Consider the following 22,392-nt stretch of genomic DNA (forward strand, 5'->3'; position numbering starts at 1 on the left):
GTGGCCACCTCCATGCTCTCTCCTGGCCAACATGACGTAGGTTCTCCAGGGTTCTGTTCACTCAAAGAATCATATTTAGAATCAATCTAACAGAACTTGATTGAGTGTCTGCCCCGTGCCAGGCCTGACCCAGGGACGTGGATGCTGTGGAAGCTGCCCTGGTGGCCCCATACTGCCAGCATTCCCTGGTCTTCCATCTCAGGCACTGGGCTGGGAGTGTCCAGCCAGTGGAGCAATCCTTGGACATTCCATCTACTTGGGTGCACCTGATTTATCTAGTTGAGTTAGCCATGGTCAATGACTGGTTGATTGACTGGCTGATTATGTAAATGGAGATATTTGAAAGAGCGCTATCTGAGCCTCACCACTACTGTCTGTGTGATTTGGATGACTTAACTCCTTTGAAGCTCGGTTTCCTCATCTGTAGATCTAACACACCTATCTTGTGTGATGGTAATACAAAATTAATGAGATGGCACTGGGAAATGGCCTTTAAAAATGCCTGGCATCTGGAAGGTTAATCTCAAGTGCAGGGCCCCTCCGACAAGGTGCTCCAGTTCCTCAACCTCATATCCTGGCCACCAAAGAGACCGCGCGGCCGGGACCCTGAAACTTGATGTGGGGAGTCAAGCAGTGCCCCTTGCCACCCCCACCCCTGGTCCCGTGTCAGGAAGTGGGAGGTAAAGAGGCCAACCACCGGAGCCGTCATTAGAACAAGAATCATGTAGCCAGCACAGCCGAGATGCACATAATTAGAAATTAGAAAAAGGTCAGATCACGTCATTATCAGCTCAATCAGCTGCCGAGTGCCACAGCCAGTTAATTTGGCATCTGTATTTTTTACAACCCCGCACACGTAGCCCAACGGACTGTAACTCTTTATCCGGACAGATATACTGCGCAGCCGAGCAGGGACATAAAATGAGAGACCCCAAGCAAATGAGCTGAGATAATTGAGATTTATTTTTTATATATATGTGTGTCAGGGCGGCTTTCCTTTGCCCTTGAATATTGACTTTCATAGGGATCGTCAGGAGGGCACTTGGGTCCCCAAAAACTTTGTCCCTTGGAAGTTCCTCTCTCCCCCACTGTCCTCAAGCCCCAGCTGAGCCCTGCTTTCTCCCAGGCCCTGTAAGCCTGTGGTCTCCAGCCCCACCAAGCCCCCCATTTGAACTCAAATCCTCCCCATCCCCAGCTGGCCGCCCCCCTGTCCCCCAAGCAAGTTGCCCTGTACCACACTCCCCTGTGTCCCACAGTCACCCAGGGCTGCCCCGAAGATCAGAGAGGTTCCAGATTGTAGATTTCAGCGGGAACCTCCCTCCCTGCATTAGCCACCTGCTCCCACAGCACCCCTACCAGAGAAGAAACAGATTCATGAACCATTAGAGGGAAAAGCCCTAGGGAGGGCCGGGAACCGTGGCTCATGCCCGTAATCTCATCACTTTGGGAGGCCAAGGCGGGCAGATCACATGAGGCTAGGAGTTCGAGACCAGCCTGGCCAACGTGGCGAAACCTCGTCTCTACTAAAGATACAAAAATTAGCCAGGTGTGGTGGTACATGTCTGTAGTCACAGCTCCTCGGGAGGCTGAGGCATGAGAATTGCTTAAGCCCGGGAGGCAGAGGTTGCAGTGAGCCGAGATCATGCCACTGCACTCCAGCCTGGGCAACAAAGTGAGACTCCATCTCAAAGACAAACAAACAAACAAAAAACCCTAGGGAGAAGCACGCCCTACCTCCTTTTATAGCCTGGGATATAAGTTCACAGAAGGAAGAGACTTGCCAGGACCAGAACCCAGGTCAGCTGACTCTTGATCCTCCGCTCTGCCCACAACATCACACCACCACTCCTCCTTCACTTGCAAATAAAAGTGCCCCCAACATCTCTTTCCGTGCACCCACACTCTACCTCCCCATTTCCAGGGGACGCGGGTGGCTTTCCACCCTCATAGTGGTCAAGCTGCAATGCCCCTGTCTAGCTCCCCTGGGAAAGGCCGGCTTCATCCTTCACTCCCTCCACTCCAATTCCCACAGCCGCAGGGGCTCACCAGGACGATTCCTAAGCTGGGCCCACAGATCCCCTCCTTGGGCCCACCAGCCTCTGACTGGCAGTTGGTAAAGTTTGTAAAATTTGCAAGTTTCCCAAAACCCTTTGAAAGGTAAAAGCTTTTTGTTTTATAAAATCTGATTTACGGGCCCCCGGTGCAGGGCCAAGGTTTTATATATTATGCAAGATTTCAAACCGTGGCTGTAAAACGTACGGTTTCAGTTTCATGCATGGAATTTTTTTATGTGTAAATTTTTTAACATTTATGGGGCACGTTTTAATGAGACTCTGGTGTGGCTCGAGGGACAGATTACGGCTGCCTGACCGCAAAGCCAGCTCTAAAATGGGGCCCCCCAGGCCCCTGGGCCCACTCTGAAGAGGCAGGGCCAGAGGCCGGAGGCTGTGAATAGGGAGGCACGTGAAGGAATCAGGCCAGAGCTCTGGGCCCAGAGGCCTCAGGCCAGCGGCATTCAGAGACTTAGTCACTTTGGCCTTCAGTCCAGGCTCTCTTTGCCTAGACAGGAGCAGAAAATCCCACAGACACCAGGAAAGGGAAAGGAAATAGGAATCATCAATGCTAGTAATAATGAACATTTATAGAGCACTTACCAGGTGCCGGGGTACCGTTCCAACTGTTTTACATATATTATCTTATTTAATCCTCTTTCTAAACCCACAAGGCACGTGTTACTATTATCCCCATTTTAAGAGGAGGCAATTGAGGCAAGAGATGCAGTCACCATCATGCAGCTGGTCCATGGCCCAGGCAGGAATCAAATACAGTGCAAGACTCGCGCTCCAGTGACCACACCCGAAGCAGCTCAGGAGCTAATATCTTCTTCCATCTTTCTCTGGGCCAGGTCTTGTTTTTCATTTTCTTTTAGCCACATCTCATTTACCCCACAGTGCAACTCTGAGGAGTCACTATTATTATCTTATTTTCCAGGTGAGGAAACTACAGCTTAGAGATTATGTAAATTGTTCAGGGTCTCACCATAGATGGAAGACCCAAGACACCCAAGACCTAAAGCCCTGAGTGTCTTCTTTGCTGTTTAATTCTCACAAGAGCCCTATGAAGTAGTTGTTATTATCCCCATTTGACAGAGGAAGAAATCAAGGACTAAGAACCCTATAGTCAATAAATTACATAGCTGGGATTTGAACCAAGTGGCTCTAACTCTCGAAGCCCACCCTCCTTCCTCGGTACCACTTCTTTCCCAAATTCTGAGGCCATCAGGAGAGTGCCAGGTTATTGACTCCAGAATGATTTAACTTGTCTTGCATGATGGTTTCCACAAAATATTTGTTTTGTCCCCGAATCATCAGGCAGTTCTCCAATCACTGGTATTCACCTTTTTTTCATGTCCCATTTTTTGTTCTAGTGACCCCACACTTCCAAATGGTCAGGGCAGGCTGGCCTGGTCTGGAAAAATTCCTGATTAGATTTGAGCGTTGGCAGGCACAGTGACCCACAGGAAATATCATAGCACGTTAAGGAATGTGTGTTTATAAATTCCTTCTTCTGTCCGTGAGGGAGAATAGTTCCAGCTTCCCAATTTGCAAAAAGGAAGGAGAGGGTGAAAGGAATGTGCCTGCAAAACAAAGATGCCTCCCTAATTCCTGCATGGAGCTGAATGGGTTCCGTAATCTCTGAGCCTCAATTTCCTTATCTCTAGGAGAGATAATATTGCCTGTGTCCCTGTGGTGACGAGACTCAAATGAGGTAATGGAGAGAAAGCATTTTGTAAATTGTAAAGTGCTGTGTATACAAATGTTTTGAAAGGCAAGAAATTATTATTATCAAGTGGAAAGGCCACTATCCTACAAGAGAGGCAACACTGAGAGACGCATTTGATGATGGAGGGAGGACCACATTGGTATGAGCAATTGACATTTCTTGAATGGCTGCTATATGCCCAGCACATTTGCATACATGATCTTATTCAGTTTTCACAACAACTCTGAAGTGTAGGTATTATTGTCATCCTAAATTTTGCAGATAAAGTTTAAACTACTTGTTCAAAATACCCAGGCAGAAAATAATCAGTGTGGGACATCAGATCACATGGCTTTATAGAAAATAAGAAACCCCATTTTTGTGTACTTTCCTGGGACTGTGAGACTTGTGTACAGTGGTAGGAGACTAAAATGTGAGGTTGCGTTTGTTTTGCTTTTTTGATGCAGACTTCTTAGCAAAAAAGGGCTGAATCATTATTTTGAAAGAGAAGGGAGGAAAAGAAGCTGAAAGATGGAGCAACACCTGGGGAGAGGAATTAAGGATGCATTCACCGCATTTGGCGGTGATGTTAAATTAAGTGGCATTGTTATTGCTCTAGAAGATTTGGAATAAATTTTCACATGACCCCGATCATTTAGAAAAATAGTTTAATAAATCAGAATTTTCTAACTTGGAGACAAAAATCCAAAATTGTAAACACAGGATAGAGGATGATTTACTAAACATAAATATGGGAGCAAAAAAGACCCTGGGAGTTACTATTTTTTCACTGGCTGGACATAGAATAGCAGTAGAAAAGCCAATGGAATATCAGACATTATTAGAAGAGATTATTTTTACAACTTGCATGCATTTGGTTTACTGTGGTTTATAAAGCATGTTTACATCATTATCTCCTTTAGCCCCTTTCAAATCTTGTGAGTTAGAGATGAACATTATCCCCATTTTACACGTAAAGAGACTGACGCTCAGAGAAATCATGGAATTTGCCCAACGACACCCAATTAACAGAGAGCAGGCTCGGACTCAAATCCAGGCTGCCTGACAATGAACCCACAGTGTTCCTGCCCTGCCAGGCAGCCCCCCAACATTGATGGTGTTGCCTAACTTTCTAATATTGAACAGGTCCTACATATTCATTGCCTCAGAATACCATTATGATTTACTCTACCTCCTTAAATCTTTAAACCAATTCCATTAGCCCATAAAAAAGTAATCCTTCAGCTGCACTTTGTTAGACCAAAGGATAGGTCCACTTTTGGTCACTATGCACCAGACCTGGTTTAAACATGCTATGCGTGTATTTTATTTGAGCAAAGCTCTTCTGAGTATATTTTACTTTTGTTTTACTTACCTGTATTTTCTGATTTTATAAAGTAAGTATAAATTGGTTATATATTTAAAATAAATGAATAGATATGTGCACTTTTCTCTGTGTATGTGTGAATATATGTATGTGTGTGAGAAAGAAGGAAAAAAGAAAAGGAAAGAAAGGAGGGAGGAAAGAAGGAAGGGGGGAAGGGAAAGAGAAGAAAGGTTTAAGGAATGACGATCGTTTTTGTCTAGAAAAGAGAAAGTTAGGCCGGGCACAGTGGCTCACGCCTGTAATCCCAGCACTTTGGGAGGCCAAGGCAGGCGGATCATGAGGTCAGGAGATGGAGACTATCCTGGCAAACACGGTGAAACCCCGTCTCTACTAAAAATACAAAAAAAAAAAAAAAAAAAAAAAAAAAATTAGCCAGGCATGGTGGCGGACCTGGTCCCAGCTACTTGGGAGGCTGAGGCAGGAGAATGGCGTGAACCAGGAGGTGGAGCTTGCAGTGAGTTGAGATCGCGCCACTGCACTCCAGCCTGGGTGACAGAGCAAGACTCCGTCTCAAAAAAAAAGAGAGAGAGAAGAGAAAGTTAATTGAACAACTTGGTCAAGTCAGATGCCTGGTCCAATATGTGGCATATAGTAAGACTCAATACTTGTTGAATGAGTAAAATTAAATTAAAAAGAAGTTGTGTTGATAGAGGTCCTAGAAGTTCCTTGATGTTCTTGGTGCCTACAGAAGGCACTTTACATTAAGGCGGGAGAGATTTTGATTAAATATAAGGAAAAGCTTCTTAATCAGCAGACTGAGAGAATATGGAGATGGTCCGAGGCAATAAGTTCATCGCCCAGTGACGGGGAGAGGCTGGAGGAGAAGATGCAGCCTGTGTCCTGATGAGTTTGGACTGTGTAGCCACCTAGAGGCTGGTCCAGGTCATCGTGTGGGGTTCATTCTAACACCGTCAGGTGTGAATTGAGGGCAGAAGTCCTGGTAATGTTCAGAGAGTCAGAAAACGTAAGGGACCTGACAGTCCAGCCCTCTCCGTGTGCACATGGAGAAGCAGGCACCTGTGTTAGTGAGGTGTTCGGACCCCGGGGGGGCTGTGCCAGGAGTGAGAGATGGGAGATCAGAGCAGCTGAGGAAAGGCACATTACCAGGAAGGGTTCTGGAAATCCTAAACTGTGATGTCTTAAAAGCTATTTGGCTTCCTAGAACCCTGTACGTGCTGTCACTGAGCCACTTTCTCCCAAACCATGCACCCTTTATACTACCACTTCCTCTACCTACATAATCCTGGGAGTCCATATTGAAAGACAAGGCACACAGGTCGGGGGTGGGGCAACCTGGCTTCATATCGCTCACCAGTTGTGTGACTCTAAGCAAGGAAACGTAATATTTTTGGATTTTATTTTCTTCAAATGCAAAATATGAGCAATAATGGTACCTACTTAATGAGATGGTTGTGTGGAATAAATAAGGCCTGGAATGGGCTTAACACAGTGCCTGAGACACAGTCTAAATAAGAAATGTTTGGGTATTATTAACAATCCCGCAACACATATGTGTTAAGTACCTTATCCTGTGCTCATTACACTGAGAGACATAGACCAAGATGTTCGTGGCCAAAGTCAAGTAGAACATTAGGCAAGAATAAATCTTTATTAAGAACTTGACTCCACTTTGGGGTCCAAATGATCCATTCTGAAGTCACCATTTTTCCTCTTTGCTTAGGATGGCTCAGTCTCCCTCAGCCTCAGCCCCACGGAGGTGGCATTTCTTAGGAGGAGACCTTGTGACTGAGCCCTGCATGACGACACACAATCGCTGCTTTCTGTCTTTGAGTGACACTTGGTCTAATTTAGTACTCCAAAAACCCTTAATTAGTTGAGCACAATCCCTGCTCATCAGACAAGCCACAAGCCCAGCCCAGGGAATGTGGGCTCCCCACTTGAAATGCCAATGAGGCTCAGAGAAGGGTGTAATGCTGGCTTCAAGCCACACTGCTCTACACACACCTCACAGTCACAATTCTCTGGGAGAGATTTCCTTCCTTGTTTCCATCCCTTTTTATATTGTCCAAACTCTCCTCTAGGCATCCAGGAGCTAGCCAAAAGCTAGGAGGGTGGGATTAAATAGAGATCCCATATATTGCTTGCGTCAACATAAATGGATCTGGAAAAGCAATAAGCATCACCCACTCCTAGCATTTTTTTCTTTTAATTTTGATATAAATGTAGATTCACATGCAGTTATAAGAACTCATACAGAGAGCTCCTGATTCACATCTTGTATAACCATAGCACAATTTCACAGCCAGGAACAATTCACCAACTGTATTCAGATTTCACCAGTTTTACATGCCCTCGTGTGTGTGTGTGTGTGTGTGTGTGTGTGTGTACATGTAATTAGGTCTGTGCAATTTTATCATATACTTAGATCCACATAAACATTGTTATAGCAAGGTACAGCACAGTTCCTCCCTCCCTCCTCCTCTCTACCGCTGTCAATCACTAATCTGTCTTTCTGTCTTCCATCTCTATAATTTTGTCATTTCAAAAATGTTATGTAAATGGCATTATATAGTATATAATCCTTTGAGACTGGCTTTTGTCTCTCAGGAAAATTCCCTTGCAATCTATCCACATTGTTGGGCATATCAATAGCTCATTCTTTTTTATTGCTGACTTATATTCCATGATATGGATGAATTACAGTTTCTTTATCCATTCACCCATTGAAGTACATTTGGGTTGTTTCCAATTTTTGACTATTATAAGTAAAGCTGCTTTGAACAATTTGTATACAGGTTTTTGTAAGAACACATGTTTTTATTTCTCTGGGATAAATGCCCAAGAGTACAATTGCTGGGTCATATGGTACGCTCATATTTGGTTGTGTAAGAAATTGTTATACTGTTTTCCAGAGTGGCTGTACCATTTTACACTCTTAACAGCAATGTCTGAGTGTTCTAGTCTCCAGTTCCTCACCAGTATTTGGTGTTGTCATATTTATTTCTTTTATTTTAACCATACCAATATGTGTGTAGTGATATCTCATTGTGGTTTTAATTTGCATTTCCCTAGTGACTAATGACATTGAATATCTTTTCATGTGCTTATTTGCCATCTGTATATCCTCTTCAGTGAAATGTCTAATCATGTCTTATGACCATGTTCTAATTGGGTTGCTTGTTATTTTACTGTTTTGTTTTGAGAGTTCTTTATATATCCTAGATACAAGTCCTTTGTCAGGTATTTGGTTTGCAAATATTCTCCTCCAGTATGTAGTCTTTTCCTCTTCTTCACAGGGTCTTTTGAAGAGTAAACATTTTTAATTTTGACAGGGTCCAGTTCCTCACTGGATCATCTTTTTTTTTTTTTTTTGAGACGGAGTTGCGCTCTGTCGCCCAAGCTGGAGTGCAGTGGCTCGATCTCAGCTCACTGTAAAGTCCACCTCCTGGGTTCAAGCGATTCTCCTGCCTCAGCCTCCCAAGTAGCTGGGACTTCAGGCATGCACAACCACCACTGGCTAATTTTTGTATTTTTAGTAGATATGGGGTTTCGCCATGTTGGCCAGGCTGGTCTCAAACTCCTGACCTCAAGTGATCCTCCTGTCTCAATGTCCCAAAGTGCTGGGATTACAGGCGTGAGCCACTGTGCCCAGCCTGGATCATGCTTTTGTTGTCAACTCTAAGATCTCTTTGCCTCACCCTAGATCCTGAAGATTTTTTCCTGGTTTTCTTTAAGAGGTTTATAGTTTTCTGTCTTATATTTATGTCTCTGATCCATTTTGAGTTAATCTCATCTAAGGTATGAGGTTTAAATCAAGATTCAGTTTTTTTGCATATGGATGTCTAATTGTTCTAGCACCATTTGAACAACGCCCTGTTGAAAAGCAATTGGGCAATATTTATCATAATCCACAAGAACGTTCATAGCTTTTTTTCCTGTCACTTCTGGGAATTCATCCTAAAGAAATAATGCAGAAACATTTTTTTTTGTAAAAAAACTATAAGCTTAAAAAATATTCACTGTAACATTTTTTGTAAAATTGAAAAATTGGAAGTAATCTAAATACCTAACAATAGAGGACTGGTTAAGTATGGCACACACATGAAATAATATGCAACATTTAAAAATATGTTTACTCAATAACTTTCACCCATTCAGCAAATGTTTACTCCGTATCCATATGTGTTGGTGCTGAAGATAACATGGTGAGCAAATTAGACATCATCCCTACCTTCTCAAAGCTCATAGTCTAGAAGAGAGGATAGAGAAAACAATTCTGGCACTTAGAAAAATAGATTTGCTAAACTAGAGGGAAAAAACAGAAAATAAATTGCATGCACAAGGTTATTGAAACTATGTTAAAATATATGGGTGTGGGAAAAAATCATCATTCTTTAGGGTGATTGGATCAAAGACAGGTTTTTTTCACCCTGCTTTCCACACCTTCCATAGTATTTTCTTTTTATGATCATAACAGCAGTAAAGAGCAAAGCTTCAATAGCAAAATAGTTTCTTCCCATGAAAAGGTTAGGAATGTCCATTTGAAGAGGCAGCAGGCTCCCGTACAGCAATCCAAAGGGCATGGAAAAGGCCACAGCAGACAGTGAGGTAGCTGGTGCCCAGCTAAGTCATGCTGGATTATTCAGTCCGTCAGCGAGTATCCACAGAGCGTCCACAAGGTAACCGGTATCCCATGAGGCACTCAGAATGCTTGTTTAAGAATAGACAGTCCCTGAGCTCTAGAGGCACTTATAATAAATTCTGATCTCCGTCTTCCCCATGCTTCCCTGGTCCTTCATACCTCACAGTGTGCTACCACGTATATGCCCTCATACAACACTCGCAACAACTCTACAAAGTTGTCAGGGAGAATCTAATTATCCCCATTTGTTAGCCACTAAGGCACAGAGAGCTTGAGCAACTTGCCCAAGCTCACACAGATAGTAAATGACAGGCCGGGGGCTTGGCCTGGCCTTCCATCGCTAAGACCAGTGCTGTTCTCAGAATACCACAACTGCCTCAAAAACAGCTGTGATAACAGAGGGCTCAGAGCAAAGGAATAATTAGCAGAGAGCCATCATTAGAACTGAAGTCATGGGGATGAGAAGGCACCGCCTACCACTTCTGGGCCTTTTGGCCAAGATCAAATGTAGGAAGCATGAGCTAGGGCAGGGGGTGGGCTTCCCTCCCCTGGGGTGGTGGGGCCTGGGGGTCCAGGCAGTGAGGGGAATGGGGTGCAAACACCTGGGCTCACCTCTCCTCCCTCTCCGCAGATGGTGAAGGCAATCCAGGTCCTGAGAATCCACCTGCTGGAGCTGGAGAAAGTCAATGAACTCTGCAAGGACTTTTGTAACCGTTACATCACCTGCCTCAAAACCAAGATGCACAGCGATAACCTGCTCAGGAATGATCTAGGGGGGCCCTACTCCCCCAACCAGCCCTCCATCAACCTTCACTCACAGGTAACACACAGAGCTGGATCCCATCTCTTAAGCCAGGCTCCTAAGCCCAGCTCTGGAGCCAGGCGTGGAGGAAGGTCCCCTGGTGACCTTCATTGGGTTAGACCCACTGGGTTCCTTTGCCACGAGGGCCCTCCTCTGATGCACTCCTCTTCATATCCATCAGGCCACCCCATCCGTTTTTTACACACACTCTGCCCTGCCAGGGCATTAGTATTCCCTTGAAAATGACCACATCGGAGAGGGACAATGTCCAAAATCATTCCTGGCTTACTGGCCCAAGGTATCCCCCAGAGTGAGCACCAGGGCTAAGGAGATGGAAGGCTCTCCTGGAGGATGAGCTGGGACTGGGCTCAGACATCCCAGCCCCACAGGCTTCTTAAGAGGCTGTGGCTCGCTGAGCCATCTGCATTTCTGGGAAAGGGCACTTGGGGAAAGCAGTCATTCCCTGAATCCTGCTCACCTAATGGGTGAAGCCAGCTTCCCATGGGCCTGCTGCTCCCTAATCATTCTCCAGGCACTCACACTACTCTGGCATCTCTGTCCCCCTAAGGTTCAGGGCCATGGTCAATGTCACCTCAAGCCACCCTGTTCCCAGGTTCCCCTGCCACCTCCTTCCTGAGACCTGGGAAATGCAGAAATGTTGACTACACGCTTTGGGCAAGAATGGGGTTTCCCCTCCAGGGCAGGATATTTTCCCCAAACCTACAAACCCAGAAAGCTGCCTGGCAATACCTTCCCATCCAACTCACAGGCATCTGCATAAGCCACAGGCTTGAGACTTTGTTCCCCTTCCACTGAGCCCCTGAGTCCTGGAAGACACCCGGAGGGTCCCCAAGGAGTCCTCCGTAGCCTCTTCTCATTAAACAATCAGGCATGTGGATGCAGGTAAACTTTCTAGGAGTGAGTGCCGAGAGGTGCTGGAAGTAGTACCAAAGAAAGGCTGTGCCATTTTTGTCCCTAGACCCATAAGGAACCACCCATGTACTCTGTCTCCCCAGATTGGTGGAGTCAGGGGAGAGGACAGGCTGACTTCTAGAAGGCCAGCCTCGCTTTGCACATCTTGACAACAAGCACAAAAGATACACTTGGTATCACATCCAACCCACGCCAGTGGGCTCTTTCTGAGACTCGGAGTGAGTACTGCCCAGGACATAGGGCAAGAAGTTTACTTCCTCTTCCTCTCGCTTGAAATCACCAAGTCACTTTATTACAGATCTAAAAACACCCGCCCGGGCTTCTGCCTGCTAATATTCTCTTGAAATAGACTCATTCCTTCAGAGTCTTATTGTACTTTCCCTTATGATCAAAATTAGCAAGAAACTTGCATAAAAGAGGACAATAATTGCTCAACGAGCATCTCGTTTGTAATTTATTAGTTTCTATTATTGTGGGTTACCATGGTGACGCTGCGCAGTCCCGGTGATGGGAGAGATGCAAGATAGGAGCTGAGGAGGCTGTGAGGCCTCGCCAAATGGAGATGCACATTTTTATCAGTAATTTTCATGAAAATAATAAGTGAGGAGTTAATGAGATGGAAAGCCATCCTGTGGCTATTGTGAATTTTTTTTAAGTGTTGATCTAATTAGAATGCATTGGTCAGGAAAAGTAATGAGGATTTAGTGCCTCACAGAGATGTGAGGATCATATCAGAAAATTAGCACAAGTCTTTGGAAATAATCAGGTCCTTGGAGAGGCACTGGATTTCCCCTCCTGGGCCCTCCAACTCCACCTCGAGCTCTGGAGCTGGAGGTGCACAAGGGTAGTGGGGGAAGGAAGGAGGGGCAGAGGGCTTAGCAGCCACCTCAGCCCTCGCAGGGTTGGAGGTCTGAGACTGACAAGTCGGTTTGTAGAAACCAGTTGGTCACTGGAGAAGTGGGGTTTGCAGAAAAGGATAATGTGGGCTCTGGATGGTTAAGGTCTCAGAGATGCTGCCACCTGCAAAAATCAGTCCCCCTGGAGAATCCCAGCACTCAGCCTTCTGAGCTTTGAGGAAAGAGGGAAGAATTTTGATTCCTATCACTGGAAGCATCAGATCTCTGCCTGGAAGTGAAGCTGGCCCCGGGGTAGCCACTGCAGAAAGGCCATTGATCAGCTGGGAAAGAGGAATCAGACAATTGGATGGTGGGTGTGGGGGAGGGGGGGATGCGAGCGAGGCACTGAGAAAGAGAAAAGACACTAGTCAGGTATTCCTACTTGGTATTACTCAAACTTGTCCCTGCATTTTCTCCGACTGCCACCACCTGCTTTGTTCTGGCTTCAGGGGTAAATACGGTGATTACACATAGGCTACGGCAGGAGCTTCCTAACCTGCTCTCCTGGCCATCCCCCAGCCCACCTGCACACCCACGCATCTCTTAAGCTTCTGCTGCTGGATTCATCTTTCTAGCTTTGCTCATGTCATTCGCCTGCTCAGAAACCCTGCTTGCCATGCCCCTGGGGGTGGAAGGGAGGGCTTTCACATCTGTTCACGTGACATTCAAGGCCCTCCTAGGTCTGGCTTCAGCCTTCCTGGCTGGGCCAATCTGACTGTTCGGGGTGCTGTAACCATCACTCCATGCCTGTCTGTTCGGGTGACAACTCCCCACAACCCCATCATCTCTGCACAACCAAACCCAGCTTCTTCCCCAAGGGTAGGAACAAGGCTGCTCACCCAGGAGGACTCCCTGATGCCCCATCCAGAATGGACGCTTCCTGCACTCCAGTAACTGCTGGAGCTTGCTTAGCCATCGATATGGCAAAAGTCACTGTGACTTTATATTATAGATGCTTGTGTTCATCTCATTTTCCTATCCTAGATAACACTTTTTGAGCAGAGACAGTATTTTACATGTTTGAAATCACCGAATCACCTTATTATAGACCAAAAACAGCCATTCCCAGCCTCTGCCTACTGATAGTCTCTGTAAATAGACTCATCCCTTCAGAGTCCTAGTGTACTCTCCCTGTGACCCCAGCAGTGGCTACCACAAGGTCTTGTGCAAGATAGATGGCCGGGAAGTATTTATTGAAAGAAATAATGGAATTAGGGAAAGAAAGTTAGGGGGGCAGGGGCAAGGGGAAGCCAAAGGAGGAAAGGAGAAATAGGAAGAAAAATAAAGGGAAAGAAAGCCAAATATGCAGGGTCAACATTCAGGAGGGAGGCAGAGACAGGCTGAAGAATTGGAGGAAAAGAGCAACAGAGAGAGACAGGGAGGCACACAAACCCAGGAAAAGGGAGACGATACTGAGAACGACGGGGCAGAAGGACAGATGGAGAGAGGAACGGCAGCAAGAGTGAAAGCAAGTGAAAGGACAATGGATGTGGCTCAGTGCACAGCCAGGGTACGAGGAGGCGGGAAAGTCAGGAGGATGTGCTATGTGCTGCTCCTGTTGTATTACTCAAACTTGCCCCTGCATTTTCTCTGACTGCCACTGCCTGCTTTGCTCAGGCTTCAGGGGTAAATACGGTAATTACACATAGGCTATGGCAGGAGCTTCCTAACCTGCTCTCCTGCCTTCTCTGGCCATCCCTCGGCCCACCTGCACACTCACACATCTCTTAAGCCTTCCCAGGACAGGCCCCTGTTACTGTTGCACTAAGGTAGGGGCGGGGCTTCCACGGGCTCTCCCAGGAAGGAGAGGCCCAGGGCTGCTAAGAATCGGGGACCAGAGACTTTCAGTGCAGGAGGCAGGTCTTGGGTTCAAGACACAGGAGCCTGTATGGGAGAGGAGAGAGAAAAGGAGCTTGTGAGTGTGTGTGTATGTGTGTGCACACACGGGTACATGCATTCGTCATGGTTCACCCTTAATCCCCCCAGCCTAAAATAGCCTCACTGAGCACCAGCCTGGCCTGGGGAGGGGTGTCTCCCCTCTGGAACATGATCCTCTGGATCAACATTCCAGCCGCCTGCCAGCTTTGTTGCAAACTGCTGGCTCATGGTTTTCCCTGTGTGCTAATCATCCAGCCTTGTGTTGCAAAGCGGGAGACATTTTTTTTTCAACTTGGTACCCCCACTCCCAGATGCTATGCCGTGTCCTCCATCCAGATCGATGGGTTGAGTGTTTTCCTGCTCGGCCTTCGATTTCTCTGTATGAGTCTTCTCTGCTGGGCAGAGTGGAGATGGGAAGTAAGGGAGACTGTTCTACCAAGCAGGGGACTAAAGCAGACTTTCAAAGACCTGGGCCACAGCTAGATTTTCCCCCTCCCTAGGAACCCATCCTGTGCTGCAGGCACCCAATGACATCCAGGCTTCCTACTCCTCAGAGCCCAGGCTTCTTGTGGGGGCAGCATCCTCTGTAAGGAGACTGGTTCTAGACCCGACTCTGGGTTCTCCTGTCCTTCCTAGAGGGCGCAAATGGAACCATTCCACTAGAGAGACCTTAACTCCCACCTCACTCAAGTATTAGTTTGACCTGAAATTCATCCTTTTTTCTCTGTGGAGATTTAAGCCTCAACTCTATTCCAGGCAAAGTGGATTGAATCATGGTTCTCATTCAATTGCCAAGCGTTTGGGGGGCACTCACTCTATGTTCTGTGCTAGTTACTGTGAGAACAGACACAAGCCATTGTCCAAGAGGAGCTCCCAGTCTCAGGGAGAGAGAGCCATGAGTCGCAATGAGGATCTAGATAAATGATATCAGCCGTGAAATGCTCAGGGTCAAGAGTATAGAGGAAAGGAGCAGCCAAAGAGATGGGGAGAGGAGCTGCAGTCAGGGATTCTGGATTGGGTGATCCACATGTGTGGCTTGAGGTTGCCCCAGTCTCTACTCAGCATCCTTCATCCTTCCTCAGAGAGGGACCAAGTCCCAGACCCAGCCCTCACACCTTCATGGCCAGTTTGTTCCTGCTCCACAATAGGATAAACAAACCTCAGTACAGAGTGGAGAGGCCAACAGGAGGATTTTGCCCGTTGTGATTGGAGAAGTTACAGATTCATTGGCCTTGGGAGGGCTTCCTGGGGGAGGTGGCATTTCAGGCAGGCTTGGTGAGAGTTGGTAGCCTATTTGGCAACCTTTATAAAGATGAGTGTTTCCAATGTAGCGAGAAGTCTGGAAGAAGGTGAGAAACAGAGAGAGCCAATCAGAATCCCTAGAGAGGAGATGGGGTGAAGGGGGCGCATTCATTCACGCATCCTGCATCCAGTCAGGCACCTCTGGAGCCTACTGAGTTCTGGGGATATAAAAAATGGATGCGACACAGTCCCAGGTCTCAAGTGTAATGATGGGGTACCTTGAAGCCAAATGTGTGGGAGTTCTGTTTTGGGGCTGATAGTGGTGGCCGACTGCTAAAGATTTTAAAGGTAGTGGAGAATGTAGGCAACAGGGTCAGGGCTGGAGACATGCTGGAGACAAATCAATTGAGTAGTCACATCTTGTATTGGTCCAAGAAGAGCTGGCAGAAGGAGGGGAGACGGTGAACATTTATTAAGCTCCTCTCTGTCTCAAACATGGTGTGTACTAGGTGCTTTCCACAGATTATCTAATTTACTCTTCACGACAGGCTGCAAGGTACACATGATTTTCTCCATTTTACATCCAAGAAAAGAGAAGCTGAGAGAAGTGAAGACCCTGGCTCAAAGTCACACACCTAGCAAGTGCTGGAGTCCAGGATGGGCTACTCCAGAGCCCATGTTCTTCTTGCTACATGGGGATACATTTTTGTGACACGTGGGGAGAAGAATCGGGGTCCTGGGACCTGGGTGGGGCGGGATGACCCTACCTAGCTATTGGTCAGGGGGTTAGGGACTACAGAGGAAGAAGCCAATTGCTATGAAGCAAGAATTTGGATTTGCTAGTAGACTGGAAGTAGGGAAATGAGAGGTACAAAGTTGAGGACATTCTGAGATGCTAGGCCCAGCTGCCAGATGCGACTCTGCAGCTCTGTGCCTCCCCAGCAGAATAGGAAGGGGGCTAATCAATACATCCCTACCTGGGAAGGGTGGCACTTGCCTATTGACCTCTAAGGAATTTTGGATTTTCCAGATTGGCAGGGGGCCGAAGGGGTAGGGGGCCATCACCTCAGCCAGGACCCTAGAGGTTCTGCCCAGTGGCTAAGCATCCTGAGGACAGGACCAGGGAGAAAACTGGATGGGACTAGGGTAGGGGGGCGATCTGCCCTGGAAGGATCACTACTTACATGGACACGGGGCATCCCTAGACTGAAGTGGAATAAAATGAGCCACACTGCCTGTCACAGGCATTAAAGCTGTCTCTTCTGCCGGTTCCTCACCCCCAGCCCTGCAGCCGTGGAGCCCGGAGACCAGAGGGTGGCCTTTGCCGCCAGGCTAGTGAAACCTGAGTGCTTCTCCCGCCTGAGAAGGAATGTTCCTTAAGAGCAGCAGCTGCTGCTTGTCCCCACAGGCCAGAACTGCCTTTCCCTTGAGACCAAGGCCCCCAACAGGAGTGGAACAAGAACAGGATTAGGTGGCTTGTTTACATGTGCTTGGCTTTCCCGAGTTTGGGAATCTGGCTTTTCTTGGTCTAAGACAGGGCTCTGGCTCTGCCAGAATGGAGGGATGCTGCCGGGAAGGGGTGTCTGGGGACAGGGACAACCTCTCCACCCTCCTAAGGCACATTTGCACAGGCACACACACACACACCCCACACACCATGCACAGGAATACACCCACAGCCTTAGGCCAAAGTCAGACCACACATGTGTCTAGCATGACCACGCACTTAACATTGTGCTAAGCAGTTTCGGGGAATTCAGAGAAAGACCCCTCTTTCCCTCAAAAAGCCTGCTACCAAGCTGGGGAAAGAGGACGCCTGCATAAGAGAGAACCATTCTGTTGTGTCCAGTATGTAAGGCAGATGGGAGGCTTTGAAGAGTCCAGAGGACGGGCCGTGGCTGTGCCCTGGGGAGGTCAGGACAAGCTTTCCAGCAAAAAGGAGACATTCAGAACCGACCCCCACCCGCCCCCAGCCCAGGCAGGGGAGCCGCCAGCGCGGGCCTTCTGGGAGGCTTTGGTGAGTGTGGTCTGAGCCAGTGGATCAGCAGAGACCTCTAGTGGCCAGGGGGAGGATGGTAGGTGGCTGGGGCTGGCTTCACACTGCACCCCACTCTGGCCACCGACTCACCGTCACTCACCCTCCCACACAATCCTTAGGAAATGGCATTGGCTCTTTTACAATCCTCAGCTGGAAGGATCTTTGCCAGGCCATCCCGTTCATTCCCCTGTTTCACAGACATCCAAGTAAGATAAAAATTCCATCTATTTCAAAACAGCTTAAACAGAAACTTTTCTGTCATTTATTGCCTTCACTCCTTCATGTCTTTGTCCCATTCTGGTTTCTTCTAGGAATTCCTTCCTTGAGTGGAAATGAAGTCTTCCTTGAGTCTCCCAGGGAAGCTCAAGCCCTTTCCCTATTAACAACGAAGCACAGTGGCTCACAGGGACAGACAGCTCTTCCTGGGCTGACAGGCCACTGTCCATTCATGTGGGCCCCTGCACTCCTCACTTCCAAAAGTCATTCCACAGCTTCTCATCATTTCTTAGTAAGGCCTTCCTTTGGAACAAGTCATCTTTCTGCTGTTCCAAATGCAATTTGGAGTAAAACTCCCTGGTGATCACTGAGGTCTGTGAAGAATGAGTGGCAGCCGCAGTTCCAGGGTGTTGGAGCTGGCCCAGAGGATGGTGCTCGGGAAGCACCAGTTCTCTGCCATTCCAAACCCTGCCATTCCAAACCCAAAGCCCTGCCTTGCTCTGCCCCTCCTGAGAGGCTGTTTGCTTCTGAGTCTCAATCAACAGCACACAAGGAACAGGAGTGGGGCCGCTTCCGGGGGTGCCCGTGGAGCCCAGCGTGGGTGTTGGTTTTCATCTGATTCCCAGGCTTCAGGCAGTTTCCAGAGGCTTGGGGACACCACGGCTGTGTTCCTAGTGAAACAAAACCAACAGAATTCTTGGGCTGGATAACCAGCTCTCATCCCCAGGTTCCTGGATAATTCCAGCAGGGATGTGAGGCTCTGGGTGCTGAAAAACGTAACTAGAACTGTACCAAACACTCTTCTCACCTCCATCTGGGTGCTAAGGAGCCTATAGGGGAGCAACTCTGTTTGTGTCTAGACACAGTGGCATCTACCTGGGTTTGGAGTCTGATAAGCCCTGAGGGGAAGCTGTCAAAAAGCTAATAATACTGTGTGCTTAGCCAACATGTGCTCCCCACGGGGTTTCCACTGCTGCTCTGGAAGTTCCTTCCTCAGAAAAGAGAGTCAGAGCCCCCTTGTCTCCATTCTACGGCTCTAGCAACTAAGCCTCGACTGGAAATCGCAGTCAAGTGGGGTTGTGGGGCTAGTCAGAGACGATGCTTGGGATCCTGGGACTCAACCATTGCCTGGGAACATCTCAGACAGGGAGACATGTAGCAAGGTTCGCACAACTCTGCCTGCATGCGCAACCCCAGCTGAACCCCTTCTGTTGCTAAGTAAAGAATTCAAGTGGCTTGAGGGCTTCTAGGACAGGTTTTTAAATCCCAACTGTGCGACTCACTAGTTGAGTGACCTTAGCCAAGGAAAGTGGGAAATAAATTATTGGATGGCTAAATGTGCCAGGCACTGTGCTTGCATTGGAGCCTGTCTGACCCCGAAGCACATATCCTCTCTCTGTGAGCACTCATCCTACACTCAGAGCCAGAGGCCTTAGGCTGGAGGCACAGTTATTTGACTCTGGGAAGTCACTTCCATCCTCTCTAGACCTCAATCTCTCTTCAGGCAAATAGGACAGTCTGTCCTGCTGACCCTATGGGGTGATGGTGACATTAAAATGGAATAGTGCGGTGAAAGAATGCTCTCTAATACTCACTGTGTATGGTAAGTGGGTCGTTTTCAGACCCATCTGATCTTTGGGACCATCACAAGGAGGTTTTTAAAAATATAGATTGCTAGATGATGGGTGAGGGTCTTGATCCAGTGGCCCTGAGAATCTATGTCTATAAAAAAAAAAAAAAGCACACTCAAGGCAGGTTTGTGAAGCAGCTCATGTTTACAGATGTAAGGGATGAATATCATTTCCCCAGACCTCCGGAAGGCCAAAATTTTGCTTCCTCTTCCCTGCCCCACCTAAAACATTGCCAGTCCCAGCCCTGCCCTTGGACTGTATCTCTGAAGGCTTTTATTTTATTCCTTCACTGATAGAATCTGGCTGCCTCTCAGCACCTTCCAGCCAAAGACCCAGGGAAGGGAGAGAAGGGTAGGAAAGAGAAGGCTCTGATCCAATGCATAAATTGCCCTTAGTTACCCAAACTGGGTAAATTGGCATGGAGGGTATCCAAGCCACAAGGTGGAGAAGCAGCCAGGGTCTGAGTAAGCAGACGAAGCATCCAGGTGGTGGCTCACCCTCTGCCTTTGGCTAGGAAACAGTGTATGTTGGTTGAATCCCAAGGGACACATCTTGTATTTATTTTACTGACTTTGCTTGTATTTTTCTAACCTTGTTGGGTACTTTTTTGGGGGTGAAGAAAGTCTGGGACAACCTTCTATGTTTGAAATTCTCAAATATCCCTACCAGAAGAGGCACAAGCTAGCAGTGATGATTCCAAACAAGGCATTGAGAAGTCTCTTCCACTGGTTTTAAGGTGAATGGCATGGAGGTACCCACTCCCCCAGTAAATTTACCTTCAAGCCTGGTGTGGTGGCTCACGCCTGTAATCCCATGACTCAGGAGGCTCAGGTGGGAGGATTACATGACCCCAGAAGTTTGAGACAAGCCTGGGCAACAGAGCAAGACTCTCTACCCTGTCTCAAAAAACAAAAAAAAAGTAAATTTACCTTCCGAGTTTGCTTCAGCTTCAAATATAATATCAGCACAGTTTACATACCATGAGAATGGTAGGCTAGGATGTCGGAACAAGGAGAACTCAAACTCAGAGCAGTCTCATCGCTGAAAACTCAGGCGTTGAGGGTCCTGGTGTCACATGCACTGTATACATAAGGAGATGAGGCCCACAGAAGGATGGTGACGTGATTGCCTTTCCTCCAGTGCCCACGCTGCTTCTGGACTTCTGAGTTTTAGTTGTTTTTATCTGTTCACCTTGCCTGCAATGGCGACTGGTTGACCCACAGGATTCAAGGAGCATTTGCAGCCCAGAACCTGTGTAGGGGGCATTTGTGGGTGAAGGAGATCTGTGTTCTAGTCCTCTGGCTGCTAACCGGCTGTGTGGCCTTGGGAAGTCCCGGGCATCTCTAAACCTCAGTGCCTTATTTGTACTCCAGGGAGGGGAAGTGTGTGGCTTCCAGGGGCTCTTGCAGTTTCTAGGCTTCTGCATGGCAGACTCCATTTTAGACTGCGACTGCAGGAACAGGAAGGCCAAGAGCTCTGCTCAAAGTATAAACTTCACGGGCTAGGCGGCTCCCACGGGGCCCCAGGAAGGGGAAGCCAAGGCAAGAGCTGCCCCCTCTGTTCCCCAAGGTCACAGCTGCAGAGGTAAGCTCAGAATAGAAGCAAGGCCTCCATCGCCCCACCCACCTGGAGGAGCCAGACCAGGAGGCCCGTGCAGCAGGTGGGTAGGAGGAGGGCGTGCTTGGCTCCTCTCCTCCTGGCGCTGCTTATTTATAGGCAATACTCCTCCAGCTCTTGGGCCAGAGACAACCCAGGAGAGTAAAAAAGGCAGCTCTGGAGGAGACGCCAAGGGGGATTTAATCAGCTGAATCGAGTGAGATGTATAAATCAGTGCCGACTTCCACTTCCTGACAGGCTCTGCCAGTTTCTGTGTTGTCAGGGTCTGGGAGGAGATTCGCCATGGCCCTCCCCCGGGCTCTAACACTTTCCCTTTGTCTGTTGCTACAGGTAGGCAGTCACTGGCTCGAGGTTTCCTCCAAACACAGATTTCTGGGCTCAAAACCCTAGACTTGCCCTGGAGGCTGAAGACCCAAGCTTCTTCAAGTCCTAAAACAAAAACTGGGAAGCTGGGGCCTTCTTTCTTCCCCCATTTTGTCTATTTCCTTGACCATTTACCTGTCTCTAAATCCTTGCAGTTCGCGCCTTACGATTCCAGCATTTGAGCATGGGAATGTCGCCTAAATGGCCATTGGACCTGTTAACTGGTTCAAGCCCCATCTTCAGATGAGGAACCGTGGCTAGGAGGAGCTAAGAGACCCAGGCCGGCCACCTGAGGCTCCCAGGCTTCACTTGCTGCCTTTTTTGTCTTCTCCAAACCTAGAGACCCTAACCTCTCCCACATCCTATTCCTTCCTCACAAATTCTCTCCAAGCACCCAGCCTCCCAGTGCAGGCTCCCCAGAAAGCAGGGAGGGCTCCACAGCAAGTCCAAGGACTTCTTTACCCAGCTGTTAACTGGGAATGGTGAGAGGAGCAGAGGGCCAGGAAAACATGTCTTACCTGCCTGGGCTAATGCAAAGAAAAGCGGCAAAGGTTCCGTGCTGGTCGGCAGTGTGGGGAGAGGAGAGTCTGTTTCCAGTGGAATCCTGTGGGGAGCCTGAGGAAGAGAACAGAATCGATGCCATGAAGCTGAGGCTCATATGAGACACCCTTAGAAGAAAAGTTATGGGAAGGCTAGGGCGGCTTTCATTTGCTTATTTAACATGTATTTTAGTATCCTGAGCTAGGTGCTAAGGATACAAAGGTGAGAACTGGAGGCTGCTCTCTGTGTGCAGCCTAGCGTGACAGGCCTGTGATGGAGGCGTGTGGAGAGGAGCCGGGGGACGGGAAAGCATCAGGAGACAAGCGTGGCTGAAGGATGAGCAGGTGCCGACCAGGTGAAGCCAGTTTCTCAGACCCAGCTGACAGTGGAATCACCTGGGGAGCTTTTACTAACCCAGAGCCCATTGAATATGATGGATCTGATCAAGAAAAAATCCAGAGCCCAGGACACACTCCTGACCAAT

At 47.9% G+C, this 22,392-nt stretch overlaps 1 protein-coding gene across 3 annotated transcripts in view; it reads left to right on the forward strand.

Moving 5' to 3' along the window:
• PKNOX2 (PBX/knotted 1 homeobox 2) overlaps positions 1-22,392 on the forward strand; it is a 266,903-nt gene that overhangs the window by 221,363 nt on the left and 23,148 nt on the right. For all 3 annotated transcript variants that reach the window (XM_054439917.2, XM_063671572.1, XM_054439915.2), the window contains one exon: positions 10,384-10,572. In XM_054439917.2, coding sequence (XP_054295892.1) covers positions 10,384-10,572 — 189 coding nt within the window. The remainder of the gene's footprint in view (positions 1-10,383; positions 10,573-22,392) is intronic.

The sequence above is a fragment of the Pongo pygmaeus genome, chromosome 9 (genome assembly GCF_028885625.2).
Source record: "Pongo pygmaeus isolate AG05252 chromosome 9, NHGRI_mPonPyg2-v2.0_pri, whole genome shotgun sequence".
In the NCBI taxonomy this organism is placed as follows: Eukaryota; Metazoa; Chordata; class Mammalia; order Primates; family Hominidae; genus Pongo; species Pongo pygmaeus.